The sequence below is a fragment of the Macadamia integrifolia genome, chromosome 3 (assembly GCF_013358625.1).
Source record: "Macadamia integrifolia cultivar HAES 741 chromosome 3, SCU_Mint_v3, whole genome shotgun sequence".
NCBI classification, from domain to species: Eukaryota; Viridiplantae; Streptophyta; class Magnoliopsida; order Proteales; family Proteaceae; genus Macadamia; species Macadamia integrifolia.
Genome location: NC_056559.1, coordinates 25,932,576 through 25,946,891, shown reverse-complemented (window position 1 = coordinate 25,946,891; position 14,316 = coordinate 25,932,576). Strand labels below are relative to the sequence as shown.

At 36.0% G+C, this 14,316-nt stretch overlaps 1 protein-coding gene across 1 annotated transcript; it reads left to right on the top strand.

The window, feature by feature from the left end:
* Window positions 1-6,115: 6,115 nt before the first annotated feature.
* Window positions 6,116-7,210, top strand: LOC122072604 (importin-4-like; the record flags this gene model as incomplete). The annotated part of the gene is given in 2 exon segments (XM_042636967.1): window positions 6,116-6,512; window positions 7,078-7,210. Coding segments are annotated over 2 exon segments (408 nt in total), but the record flags the coding sequence as incomplete, so codon positions are not given.
* Window positions 7,211-14,316: the final 7,106 nt, after the last annotated feature.

Sequence of the window (14,316 nt, the reverse complement as noted above, 5' to 3'; positions counted from 1 at the left end):
TTGCATGCATGTTTTTATATACAGATAAAAAAGTGGTTGCCACTGATATATGCCAAAAAACATTATCTAGTTCAAAAGTTAGTCTTTGGATGATCCATGAATTCGTCCAAATTTCTTTCACATTCCACCCTCTCCTCTGTGCATGCTCTATTCTAAACAGAAGAGCCCTGGCACCTCATTCAATAATGTCTCCTGTTATCAGATAATAGGTCATTAGTAGTTGTTTTTTTATTTTTATAGGAAATCCCAACTGCCCAACCTATTAACTTGGAATTTGATTTGTAATAACAACACAAACTAAAATAGGATTCATTACATTGTAGTTTTCCATGGGACTCGGACTATGACAGATTTGGGTTGATGGGATTTGAATGAGCGACCCACTTAAGTTTCTCCCTTTTTCATGTTTTTGATCCTTAGTAAAGGTTGCCCAATTAAGGGTTGGCTTAAGGATCCTGTGTGGATTGGGAACCTCCTTTTGATGCCGAACACGATTCTTATGGTTCCATAAGAAATAACAAATTATGCAAAACACATAAAAGAAAGGGTTCAAATCCTGCTTAGGAATTGTGTAACAGAAATACATAATTATTTGTTGAAATGATGGTGCTCTGAGAGCTACAGTATTAAGGCCCAATGGGCACGCCGCCCATATGCGTTTAGTAAAATCGCATGATAGGAAGATGTGCCAAATAGTTTCAAGTTTAGAGTTGCATAGGGCACAAGTCTACTCCACTGGGATCCATTTCCCTCAAACGTCCATTGTTGGCAATCCTCCATTGATTACTCGCCAGAAGAAAATCTTAAATTTTGGATGTATTTGGGTTTTCCAAAATAAGCGTTATAACGTCCCAGTCCCATTAACCTTGCACAATATTGTCATTTTTTGTTCGTGGGCTTCAAGGTTTTAAAACGCTTTGTGCCATGTTAAAGAGGCTAGAGGTTATTAATTAGTCCAGTAATCTCTCCCTAGGCGATATGGAACTAAAGTTTGCACACCCTTACCAATCTCCCAAACCCCCTAGTACTTGCCGTATTCTTGGTGGGGACACCTCACAAATCTCTCAGGCGGGTTTTGTACTTACCGTATTCTTTGATGTCACAAGCGCCACCAGTGGGAGCAAGGTGACAAGCATATACACCTGTTGGATAATCCAATGATATTAGTATCAACATTGTTTAGAAAGCGGGCAACCAACTTAGAAATTAGTTTCCCTATTGATCAAAATTTGTACCTCCAATTGTCATGTCTGTTTGTAATTGGTATTGTCAAAATAGATGATACATAATGTTGATGAGGAAAAAATGACAGTTGTTCAACATTCCAAGAGTTCCCAGTTAGAAGAGCACTTACCTTTCCATTGTGCAAATACTGGGGGATTTGGATATTGATTTCATGGGGAGGGATTTTGAGAGTGCCGGAATCTATGTATCCCAATATCCGTTGTTTGTCCATTATCAACAAAATGAGTAACACATTATGACAGAGTTGGTAAAAGAATTGCAATGCTATTACAAGATCATATACCCTTTTTTTCTAATGGTTGATGGGTGAAAAATGGATCAATTGGGAAAATACTTTGCAGCCAAAGTTCTTGCCTAAATGGTATCTGGTTCATTTGTCAATCTCCACACGAGTTTTAGATCAAAGATTTATTCTATATCTCTAAAGATCGAAACCCTAAACCTCCCCAGGTTTTTCGCTTTGCACAGTTTGTTCCAACCAATTAGATGTAGTTTTTTGTTTCCTTGGTTCTCACCATACCATAATTTAGAATATATGGTGTCCAATTCAATTCATACAACTTTAGGGAAGAAAACTAATGACATGGTATAAGAAGGGATTGATGCTAGGGTAGATTGGATTAGGACAGTTTGGCTTGCAAAACTAAGTAGCTTAGATTTCCAGATTGAGAGTTTGGATTTTACTCTATTGATCCGGTGTTGAAGGTAATTGTGTTTGCTTCTACCATGCGACAAATGGACACCTAGGTATTTAGCATCCAAAGCCATTTCACCAATTCCCAATAGATTGCAAATGGAGTGACGCAAGGCATGTGGGACTCCAAAACTGAATGCAATACCACTCTTTGTCAGTTTAATTGTGAGTCCTGATGAACTTGAAAATACTTCAAGGACACCTTTAATAATATTTACATCGGAGTGGGTTTCTCTACAAAAGATAAAGGTGTCATCTGCAAAGAAGAGATGAGAAATTTTCGGTGCATTCCTAGCAACCTTGATCCCTTTAAAAAGATTCGTACACAGCTATGATTTTGTTAAGGTGAAATCAAAACCACACCATATAGGAATAAGCTGAAATTAAAATATTCTTTATTTGAATTCACTTTTTTTTATCCAATTCACTACCAGTTTATATGCACTTTCAAATTTTTTGTAATGTATTTAATTTGATTCATATTCAATTAAAAATAAAATTTACGTTAGAGATTTGTATTTGAAGATATGTGTTTTGTAATTACTTTTGGTAATGGATAATGACAATTTATATATGTTACTTTGTATCTTATATCCATCAAAGGATAAGGAATCAAATATAAAAGTAACACATCAAAACACCTTTTTTACCCATAAACAGTGAAACATGGTACACACCATTGGCACCGCTTAACCGTCAATTTTATGGATTTGAGTTGTATTGACCTACAAAACCATAATTGGATTTTTTTTTTTAATGATGCGGTTTGGTTCGATCATAAATGTTTGGTTTTGATGCCAATAAACGATTTTGGTTACATTTTGACAGCTTCACATTTGATAAGTCCATCAATATTGAAAGCAATTCCGATTTTTTGTATTTGATGAAGTTGAAAACTTTCATGTAATTTGAAAATAAGAATCAATGACCCATATTTTATTATTACGAATAAAATGATAGGATGACAATCCAAAATTATATTATATAAATCATAGTCAAACCGAAAATTGAGTTGAGCTTGGAGTCGGTGTTTTTCAATACTAACACACCCTCATGCCTCATAGTGACTTTAGACCGTCAAGAGTCAAGGCCAAACTTACACTCTTATTTCTATTTATTGCTAATCCCAATCCGAATCATAATAATAGCTGATAGCAATCCAAATCCCATATCCATGTTGTTAAAAGCCCTCTTGTTATTTATGCACTTTGGGATTCCTTTCCAAGTTGGCGACATGGCGACCCACAAACCTAACCCACAAAAAAATTATAAGAAAATTGCTTATTTGTTTTGTTAACCTATTATTATTGTAATTATTGTTTTAATCTAACTAGATCTAGGAAATTTTATGAAAAGAGATATTTTCTGTATGAGAGCACGGTTACACTAATATTCCCCATGTATATTTTTCTCCATAAAAATGAAGGTAGAGATGTGTTTTAACATGGGTAGGAGAGATTGAGAGAAAACGTGAGATATAGCTATGCATATAGAAAACATTCCCCTAATTTTATTTTGTGCAAAAAAACTGGAAAAATTACACGGACATTTGGGTTTTCTTCTATAGAGCTACCCACCAAAAATTTCAATTAACAAAATTACAACTAAATGCTTCAATTAACATTCATACAAGAAAAAAAAAATCAATTAATTAAAATATCCAAAATCTTGTTTAGGTTTACACAACTACACTTTCAAATGTTCAACTGACAAAAATACTTAATTTGTATGTAGAAGATGAATCAAAGTCACTATTTTGGGTAGTTTTGTAAATCCAAACCTTATTTTGATAAATTTTGATAAGGGCTTATTGGGCGAGTGGTAGCAGTACGTACATATTGCAATCTTATTTTCACTTTATTTTAATATAAAACGTCCATTTAAAAATAATTAATCTAAACTGTCAATTAATTTTCTATATGGTAATCGGTTCCCAATTTTTAGGGTGGAAAGATCATCGTCATACTTATCTTTAACCTACTGTGATGGTCACAGCAAGGGTGAGTGACAACCTCACTTGATACGTAACCGTTCCAACATTTTCCTTTCCAAATGATCAGGGAGAGTAGGATAATGTTTAAAAGATCCTGAAGCTGAGACTTGGTTAGACCCCTTTCTAGACTTGGTCAGTCTCTCTCTTACTTGCTCTCTTTCTATTTTTTTTTATCCCCAGTGACTATATCTATTACATTGCAAATTCATTAAATCTGATTCCATTGACGATCAATTTAGTGCTTCTCATGACTGTATCTACTTGAAACTTCATGCTTCTTTGCATCAATATATCATATAAACTAGAAAATCAGAAGAAAAATTAGAAAACAAACAGAACAACAGAATAAGAAAATCCGAAGAAAAACTCAGCAAGAGACTAGAGAGTAATTGAAGAAGAATGCAATATGAAAATCAAGACCTGATATGCCATGTTCCCTTTCAGTTTCAGACATTCCTAGGAATCATATCAGTTTCTTCGCTTTAACAATTCCTCCTAACCCTTGTGGAAATCTAATTAGTTATTTTCGAGCCTAATTATAGGATTATGAAAGAAAATAAGTGAAGTCCTAATCCAGGTTATTCGATAATATGAATAAAGAGAAACCCTAACTCGTCAAAGGATAGAATGGCAGAAAAAAGGTTCACTTAAGATACGGATTGAAGAGGATATATCAAGTTCAAGTTTGTTTGAGAGAGGATTTGAATATTCAAAATATTACAATCTCTTGACTACGAGATCAGAACTACCTCTTTCGATGTCAAAAGTTTTCAGGGACGATTAGAAACAAAAATCTATATATGAGACGAGAGAAAGAGAGGTTTGGTCGAAATATATGAGGGGGTGCAAATTCACACAAAGAGGAGAGAGAGAGAGAGAGAGAGAGAGAGAGAGAGAGAGAGAGAGAGAGAGAGAGAGAGAGAGAGAGAGAGAGAGAGAGGAGAAGGAAAAATAATTAGGGATGACTTGTTGTCACCGTCACAACCAGTGTTCATTAAAATGAGAGAGAGAGGTTTCAACGATTCAGATTATATGTGGTTAAATCCATGGCTATCTATGAAGTACATTTTAAGAACATTGTTTACATGTACATATCGTGACTTTTTTGCCTTTTGAAAAATAAAACTTTGAGTGAGTAGTTTTACAAATCCAGACTTGATTTTGAGTATTATTGTTAACTGAAACTTTAAGTGGATAATTTTGTGAAGGAAAATTAAAAAATGAATAATCATGTAATTTTCCTATAAAAAAGAATAATCATGTAATTTTTCAAAAAACATTCCACTAACTGTTGTAAGGGTGTCAATCAGTTTGGCTTTGGTTAGTTGGTTCAGTTCGATTCCAAATGATGGTAAAGTGGACCATAATCAAGCCGATTCAATTCGGCTCAATTCGATTTTGGTTCCAGTTCAGTTATGATATTTATTTTTAATTCGGTTTTGTACTTTGGTTTTAATTCGAGTATGAAAATGGTTCCACTTTTGAACCATGACTGTGATGGACCAAAGACCATAATGAGCTCAAGTTATGGGCCTTATGGCCATTGCTAACTCCAAAATTGTCTTAGCATGTAAATATGCGATGATAAATTGTAAAAAACACTTAACCACCTATAAAAAGAAAAAAAAGAGTTTGCAAAAAACACTATTGAATTTTCAGAATTGAATATTAAAAAAAATCCACTCGAGTCTTAACGATACTACTATACTAGGGTTTTTATTTTTTTTGGTTTTAACACAATTTGGTTTGATTTTGATCTGAACCGACGGTTCTTACACCTGAAAATTGAACCAAACCGAGGAACATACTCACATACTCAAACTGAATTTAAACCTAATTAATTAGATTCAGTTTGAATAAGTTAATTCGGCTCAATATCGATTTCGGTATTTGGTTTCGGTTCCCAATTGACACCCTCTGATATCGGCATTTAGGGATAACCTATCAACAAAAAAAAATGATATTTTGTATTTTATCAATTTTTATAAATAGAAACAAATTCCATAAATGATAACAAATGTAGGTAAAACCAGAACAAAAATAAAAAAGAAAAATGATACCGAATAGCCTAAACCGAGTGCAAGAACTGTAGAATGCCTGTGCCGGCACTATAAAACGATTTTTTTTTTAATTAATTTTTAAACACACATTTTGTTCGCATTTATAAACGGCTAATCACAGTCCATAGCGCCGCAACTCACATACAGAGGGGAACGAAACCAACCAAAACCCTTGGACTGTGCGTAGGGTTTTGCTCCTCTTCTTCGTCTCCCTCTGTTAGTGGTTCTTTGAATCACAGAGAGAGATGGCTCAGTCGCTAGAGTTGCTTCTGATTCAGTTCTTGATGCCTGACAATGATGCCAGAAGACAGGCTGAAGAGCAGATAAAGCGATTGGCGAAGGATCCTCAGGTAATTCCGGCTTTGGTTCACCACCTTCGCACAGCTAAGACCCCTAATGTCAGGCAGCTTTCCGCCGTGCTTCTACGCAAGAAGATCACTGGTCACTGGGCAAAGCTTCCACCCCAAACAAGGCAGTTGGTCAAGTCTTCCCTTATAGAAAGCATCACCATGGAACATAGGTATTTTTGTCACGTACAATTGTTAATTCAATTCAGTTACTTTTCTGCAGATATGTTTTTTCTCGATTGGTAATCACTTGGATGCCCCAGTTCAAAAGAGTTTGAAGTCTGTCCAGTATTGATCTTTCTTGATAGAGATCTTACAAGTCACCATCACTACATTGCCGATGTACCCACTTAACCAATAAACGCTTCTGTAGTCTGTACTTGTACAATTATTGGTAGTAATGAAGTTATTAACATTCCGTGTAAACCAAATTGATGTTGCACCTGTGACTTTACTTTATCACTAGTGTGGCGCACTTCTAGAGAATCGCAAGTTTGTTGAGTTTGATTTTTCATGATTGATTTCTTACTAGTCAAGTCCGTACACCCTGTTAAATTTTACATCATATCGGTTAACTTCATTTGGGATGATTAAGCTTATGGGCTGGATAACATTATTGCAATATGCATGATGTTATTATTTTATTTGCTGAAGTTATGAGCTTTAACGAATTAGTGTGGTACAGTGATTTTAGTGCGGGTATTGAAATGAAGTTGGAATGCATGCTGTTTTTTGCAGTCCTCCTGTTAGACGGGCAAGTGCAAATGTGGTGAGTATTATTGCCAAGTATGCTGTTCCAGCGGGAGAGTGGCCTGATTTGTTGCCCTTTTTGTTCCAGTGCAGTCAGAGTGTGCAAGAAGAGCATAGGGAAGTAAGTATGACAGTAGAAGGAGCTTTTCCTTATATCTTTGCATGCTTTATCTGTATTATGTGTTACTTGTTCTGTTGGGTTTCTCTTCCAAGTAAGAGCACTAGTGAGGAGATTTTGATTTTTCTAAATCACCAAACAATGCAAATGTTCATGATGCTATGGAGATGGCTTTAAAAACACTATGTTATAACTTCATTTAAATCTTGCCGGTGGGAATGTGCTCTAATGTAGACATAGTGGTCATGGTGCCAAGGCGAATTAAGGTGTTGGAGGGTTGCCTAAGTGCTTAGGCGACAAGTTGCCCGCTTTAAGGAGAACAAGGCGACCGAGTGTTATTTTTTGAAAAATGAACATTATTTACTTGTTTAGTATATTACATATACCTTTTATCATAAAAAATGAACATTAAGCCGCATCAAGTCATAAAAAAATTAACATTAAGCCATATCAAATCATAAAAAATCTATATTTAGTCACATTAAGTCATAAAAAATCAAAATTTAGAGAAAATGCTCTAATTCTATAATAAGTTTGACTGGTCAAATGATTATATTTATTATGAGACTTTTGTTACTAGGTATAGCATAAAATCAGCTTTCCAACAAGTCTAATAGTACTTAAATCTGAGTTGTAATGACAAAGCTATGTGTTGGTCAAACTTACTTTAAAGTAATGTAGACTAGGATAGGGGTCTAACCAAGTCTCAGCTTCAGGATCTTTTAAACCAAAGAACAAGTAATAATCATCCAAAATTAGGCAGCAAACAACAGTCCAGAACTAAGAGTCGAACAACCATTGTAAATCAGAATTTTCAAACCAGAATCTGGAGTTTCTGAAATAAGAGATTACACCAACAAATGGACTAACCAGCAGCAGGTATAGAGTATGTAATAAGCCACAATCAGAAACAAATGCCACAGGAACAGGTAAGTCAAACCAGATTTGAAATCTGGGCAGAAACACAGTCGGCCAGAAGTATTTAACACCTCAGATCAGACAAACCAATAGTCTGATTGGTCCCAAATTAAGGTCAAACCTCCCTCTTAATAAACCTAACAATCGATCAAAAGGGGAGGGCCATCGGCTGGCTGGATCTTCAGAACAATATAGGGGCAGCAGGAGAGAAACTTGAGATTTCCAGAACCAGAAATCAAAAGCAAATCCCTTACCTAGTTTGAAGAACCTTGCAATTAACTTTGAAAAGAAAGAAAGAATAGTTGAAGAGACCTCTTGGACTTTACGCCGCAAAGAGTCAATTGGATCAAACACCATTTCCTTCAGCCTTGATCAAACACAAGACAACTCTTCATAAAGAAGACAATAGTAACAACCATTATTTTTTTATCAAAATCATTCTAGGCTTTTAGGAGCCTCCTCTTCTTTATTTATAATGTTAATGGGGGAGGGAATTACAAAATAGAAGGTTCCTCAAAAAGGAAACCAAATATTCTCCTAATACAATAGTTACCAAAAATTGAAATTAGAAACTAACTGAAATTAGAAACCAGTTGAAAAAGGAAACTAACTACTAATGACTTGACTCAATTAATAACTTGACTCCTAAGGAAACAAATATAACTCAAATCAAGCCCAACTAAAAAGGAAACTAATGAAAATGGAAACTAACTAGTAATCCCGTATTCAATCTTAGACCCTCCCTTTTAGACCCATAAAAGTGGTCTATTACACTCAAACCACATGGACTGAAGGTCCAACACGTATACAACCCAACCCTAAGCTTATTCCTAATAAAACAAGCCTATTTTGATAATTAATCTGCATCAACTCTCCCCATCTTGAAAAAATTCGTCCTCGAATTATGCAGTGATAAGGAGGAAACAACATATGTGTAGCAGCTTTAACCATTCCCAAACAAAATTCTGGTTGCTTGTAGACTTTTGGAAGGTAGTCTTCAAAGTGTGGAGCTTTCTCTTCAAAGAACCATGATGGCATAACAAACTCTATATGCTCAACCTCTGAATCAATACCAACTGTGAATGTCGTGTGCATAGAGTCATCAATGTTGGTAACCTTCTCATCAAGGATTGGAACAAACACTTCCTTTTCATCATGAATCTCAAACACTTGTTGTGGAGTTCTTTCAATCACTACCTCATCTTCCACATCTTTAGTCTTGTCTATTATGCTCTCTTCAATATAGAATCCTTCACTGGAGTCTTCTTCCATGGTTTTAGTCTTGTCTACTATGCTCTCTTCAATGTAGAACTCTTCAGTTGAATCTTCTATCTCTTGACCTTCTGTCTTGAAGCTTCAAGAACCATCTCTTCAATGTGAACCTTGACTTCAAGTTTTTTTGGTTTGAATAGAGGTATCTTCACTTCACATAACAGAGTTGTGGCTCTTGGGGGTATTGAAGTGTTAGGTTTAGTGGCTGGAAAATTCTTCTTGACCTCCCTAGCTTGGCAACTTTACCTTCTACTTGGCTGTGCCATAAGTTCCTCTGCTCGAAGAGCCTTGTCAAAGCAATCTCTCACTGTATACACATCAGCAACACCAATTCCTCTATTAATTTCAGCTCGTAATCCTAGTCGAAACTGAGAAAGTAATTGCCTCTCATTCTTCCTAATGCCTGTGCAAGAATAAAGTGCATCAAACTTATTTATATACTCCACCACAGTCATATTTCCTTAACGAAGAGAGTTCAGCTGGTCTTGTATACAAGCTCTGAAATTACGTGGCAAGTACTTATCAGATAGTTCTTGCTTCATCTCTTCCCATGTAGTAGGTTCTCTACCACGGTCCTCCAGTTCATACTCATAGGTTCTCCACCAATCACGGGCAGCCTCAACTAGCTTGGCACGAGCTAGTTTCATCTTCCGTTCCTCAGGCAAGTCATAATAATCAAAATAATTATCTAGAGCAGCTATCCAATCATAGAACAATTGGGGGTCATGTCTCCCATCAAACTCCTGCAGATCGCGCTTGACTTTCTGTGAATCTCCAGAGTACCTCTGATATGTGGGGCATTCAGTCTCAAAATAACCCCTTACATATTCTTCAAAAGTAGGTTGCACTATATGAATCCTTTGTGGTCCTCTCAGATTAAGGTTAGGTCTCATGTTAGCCAACTGAGCATCTGAGTTCATAGGGGCTTCCACTTTAGGTGGTACATGAGTACCATGTGTAGGTTGTTGTTGAGTCTCCATAGCCAACACCTTTTCACTAAGAGCTTGCTGTTCGGCCTTTAGTTCAGCTCTCATATTCTGTATCAACTCCATAATAGAAGCTAGGGTGGGGGTATTGTTCTCAACCATGCTTTGATACCACTTAATGTAGACTAGGATAGGGGTCTAACCAAGTCTCAGCTTCATGATCTTTTAAACCAAGAACAAGCAATAATCACCCAAAATTAGGCAGCAAACAACAGTCCAGAACTAAGAGTCGAACAGCCCTTGTAAATCAGAATTTTCAAACCAAAATCTGGAGTTTCTGAAATCAGAGATTACACCAACAAATGGACTAACCAGCAGCAGGTATAGAGTATTTAATAAGCCACAATCAGAAACAAATGCCACAGGAACAGGTAAGTCAAACTAGATCTGAAATCTGGGCAGAAACACAGTCGGCCAGAAGTATTTAACACCTCAGATTAGACAAACCTATGGTCTGATTGGTCCCAAATTAAGGTCAAACCTCCATCTTAATAAACCCAACATCAATCAAAAGGGGAGGGCCATCGGCTGGCTGGATCTTCAGAACAATATAGGGGCAGCAGGAGAGAAACTTGAGATTTCTAGAACCAGAAATCAAAAGCAGTTCAGATCCCTTACCTAGTTTGAAGAACCTTGCAATTAACTTTGAAAAGAAAGAAAGAATAGTTGAAGAGACCTCTTGGACTTCACGCCGCAAAGAATCAATTGGATTACACACCAATTCCTTCTGCCTTGATCAAACACAAGACAACTGTTCATGAAGAAGACAATAGCAACTATTATTTTTTTATCAAAATCATTCTAGGTTTTTAGGAGCCTCCTCTTCTTTATTTATAATGTTAATGGGGGAGGGAATTACAAAATAGAAGTTTCCTAAAAAAGGAAACCAAATATTCTCCTAATACAATAGTTACTAAAAACTGAAATTAGAAACTAGTTGAAAAAGGAAACTAACTACTAATGACTTGACTCAATTAATAACTTGACTCCTAAAGAAACAAATATAACTCAAATCAAGCCCAACTAAAAAGGAAACTAACTAGTAATCCCGTATTCAATCTTAGACCCCCATTTTAGACCCATAAAAGTGGCCTATTACACTCAAAACACATGGGATCAAAGGCCCAACATGTATGGAACCGAACCCTAAGCTTATTCTTAATAAAACAAGCCTATTTTTGTAATTAATCTGCATCAACTAGATACCACTTAATGTAGACTAGGATAGGGGTCTAACCAAGTCTCAGCTTCAGGATCTTTTAAACCAAAGAACAAACAATAATCACCCAAAATTAGGCAGCAAACAACAGTCCAGAACTAAGAGTCGAACAGCCCTTGTAAATCAGAATTTTCAAACCAAAATCTAGAGTTTCTGAAATCAGAGATTACACCAACAAATGGACTAACCAGCAGCAGGTATAGAGTATTTAATAAGCCACAATCAGAAACAAATGCCACGGGAACAGGTAAGTCAAACCAGATTTGAAATCTGGGCAGAAACACAGTCGGCCAGAAGTATTTAACACCTCAGATCAGACAAACCAATAGTCTGATTGGTCCCAAATTAAGGTCAAACCTCCATCTTAATAAACCCAACATCAATCAAAAGGGGAGGGCCATCGGCTGGCTGGATCTTCAGAACAATATAGGGGCCGCAGGAGGGAAACTTGAGATTTCCAGAATCAGAAATCAAAAGCAATTCAGATCCCTTATCTGGTTTGAAGAACCTTGCAATTAACTTTGAAAAGAAAGAAAGAATAGTTGAAGAGACCTCTTGGACTTCACGCTGCAAAGACTCAATTGGATCAAACACCAATTCCTTCAGCCTTGATCAAACACAAGACAACTCTTCATGAAGAAGACAATTGCAACAACCATTATTTTTTTATCAAAATCATTCTAGGCTTTTAGGAGCCTCATCTTCTTTATTTATAATGTTAATGGGGGAGGGAATTACAAAATAGAAGGTTCCTAAAAAAGGAAACCAAATATTCTCCTAATACAATAGTTACTAAAAACTGAAATTAGAAACTAGTTGAAAAAGGAAACTAACTACTAATGACTTGACTCAATTAATAACTTGACTCCTAAGGAAACAAATATAATTCAAATCAAGCCCAACTAAAAAGGAAACTAATGAAAATGGAAACTAACTAGTACTCCCGTACTCAATCTTAGAGCCCCCCTTTTAGACCCATAAAAGTGGTCTATTACACTCAAAACACATGGGATCAAAGGCCCAACATGTATGGAACCCAACCCTAGGTTTATTCCTAATAAAACAAGCCTATTTTGGTAATTAATCTGCATCATAAAGTGCTCGAATGTTGTTAAAATCGCTTGAATGAGAATAATTTTATCGACATCAAAACAAAAAATTATTTACCAGGCTTTTGGTTTTTAGCAATCCTTTACCATGATAAGATATATAAAATTTTTAGAGTTGAGAAAAAACCCTAGCGTTTGAAAGTTGAAAATCGCCCCCACAACCAAAAATTCAGTTTTTCTTACTGGGGGTTTGACTTTTTATCCTTTTGGATTTTGATTTTAAACTATTTTGATTGGATTCAAATAGGGGGATATTTGCTTATTTAATGAATAATATCTTGAAAATGATATTTAGCATAAATAAGTCCCAAAATTTAACTTGACGTGCTGTGCAATAAGGCGATAGTCGCCTAGGACCAAAGCAAACCGCCTGGATGCCAAGGTGGCGCCGCCTAGGTGATGCCTTGACAACTATGAATTCAGGTGCTAATCAAAATACGAGGCATTCCTTATGATTGGAATGGAGCAACATAATCTTCACCACTGTCATTTTAAAACTTGAAGTTTGAAAGGAAAAATATTGGCATCTTAAGCATTGAAAACATAGATACCTGATTTAACTTCCTTATTATTACTATTTGTGCTGAAAAAATCTTTTTTTTTATGGTTCTGTTTCTTCGATCAATAATAGCAAATTTTATCAAAAGCAAATTGTAAAAGTACACGTCCTAAGATTTAACAGTAACAGAAGAAAGCACACGACTCAAGAGGCACTATGCAATATAATAGGGATCTACCTACAAAGTCTTCCCATTGGCACCTATGGAATCAATGGAACTCAACCTCCAAGAAAATGAGTAACTCCCACTTAGAAACACAAAACTGACTTTCCTAATAAGATAAAGATGACACCATGGTCCCACTGAATGGTTTTGCAGCCGATCAATGACCAGCTCCGAATCACTTTGCACGATCATGCGCAGCCATTTATCAACAATGGAAACTTCAAGCCTTTGATGAACACCCTTCAATTTAGTGGTTACTATGCGTATTCTCTTGATACAACTCAACTCAACTCGACTCATTATTATCTCAACTATATGGATTCGCTACGTGGATTTTCTTTCTCCAGTCAAATCTGTTCAGAGACATACTCTTTATTATTCTTAATCTATGCACGTTTTTCCTCACCACTTCTCGTGGGGTCATTTTAGGCCTACCCTTAACTCTTTTAAATCCTCTATTCTAAATCATATTAGTGCTCATTATTGGAGCATTCAAAGGCCTTCATGTACGTGACCGTGCACCTCATACAATATGATAATGATAAACTTACTTTTGTCCTTTCCAACATGCACATCAGATCAAGAGTATTGAATAAAGTATTTTGAATTTTTTGGTAAGATGCTAAATAATAAATTTTGGCAAATGTTTTTCTAGGCTGGTTGTTCTAGAGGTTATCTTTATGTTGACACCCAAGTTTTTGCCATGTGGAAGAAATCTAGGGAATAGCTTGGATAGGCCACATGTCAAATTTTGGACTTAGATTTAATCATATACCCTCCCATGCATGTCCATGCATTCTCTCGTGCCCTCTTAGTAGTCTTGAATTGTACACTTGTTTTGTTTTGCCACTTGGAAAACTTCGTTTGGACTGAAACTTGA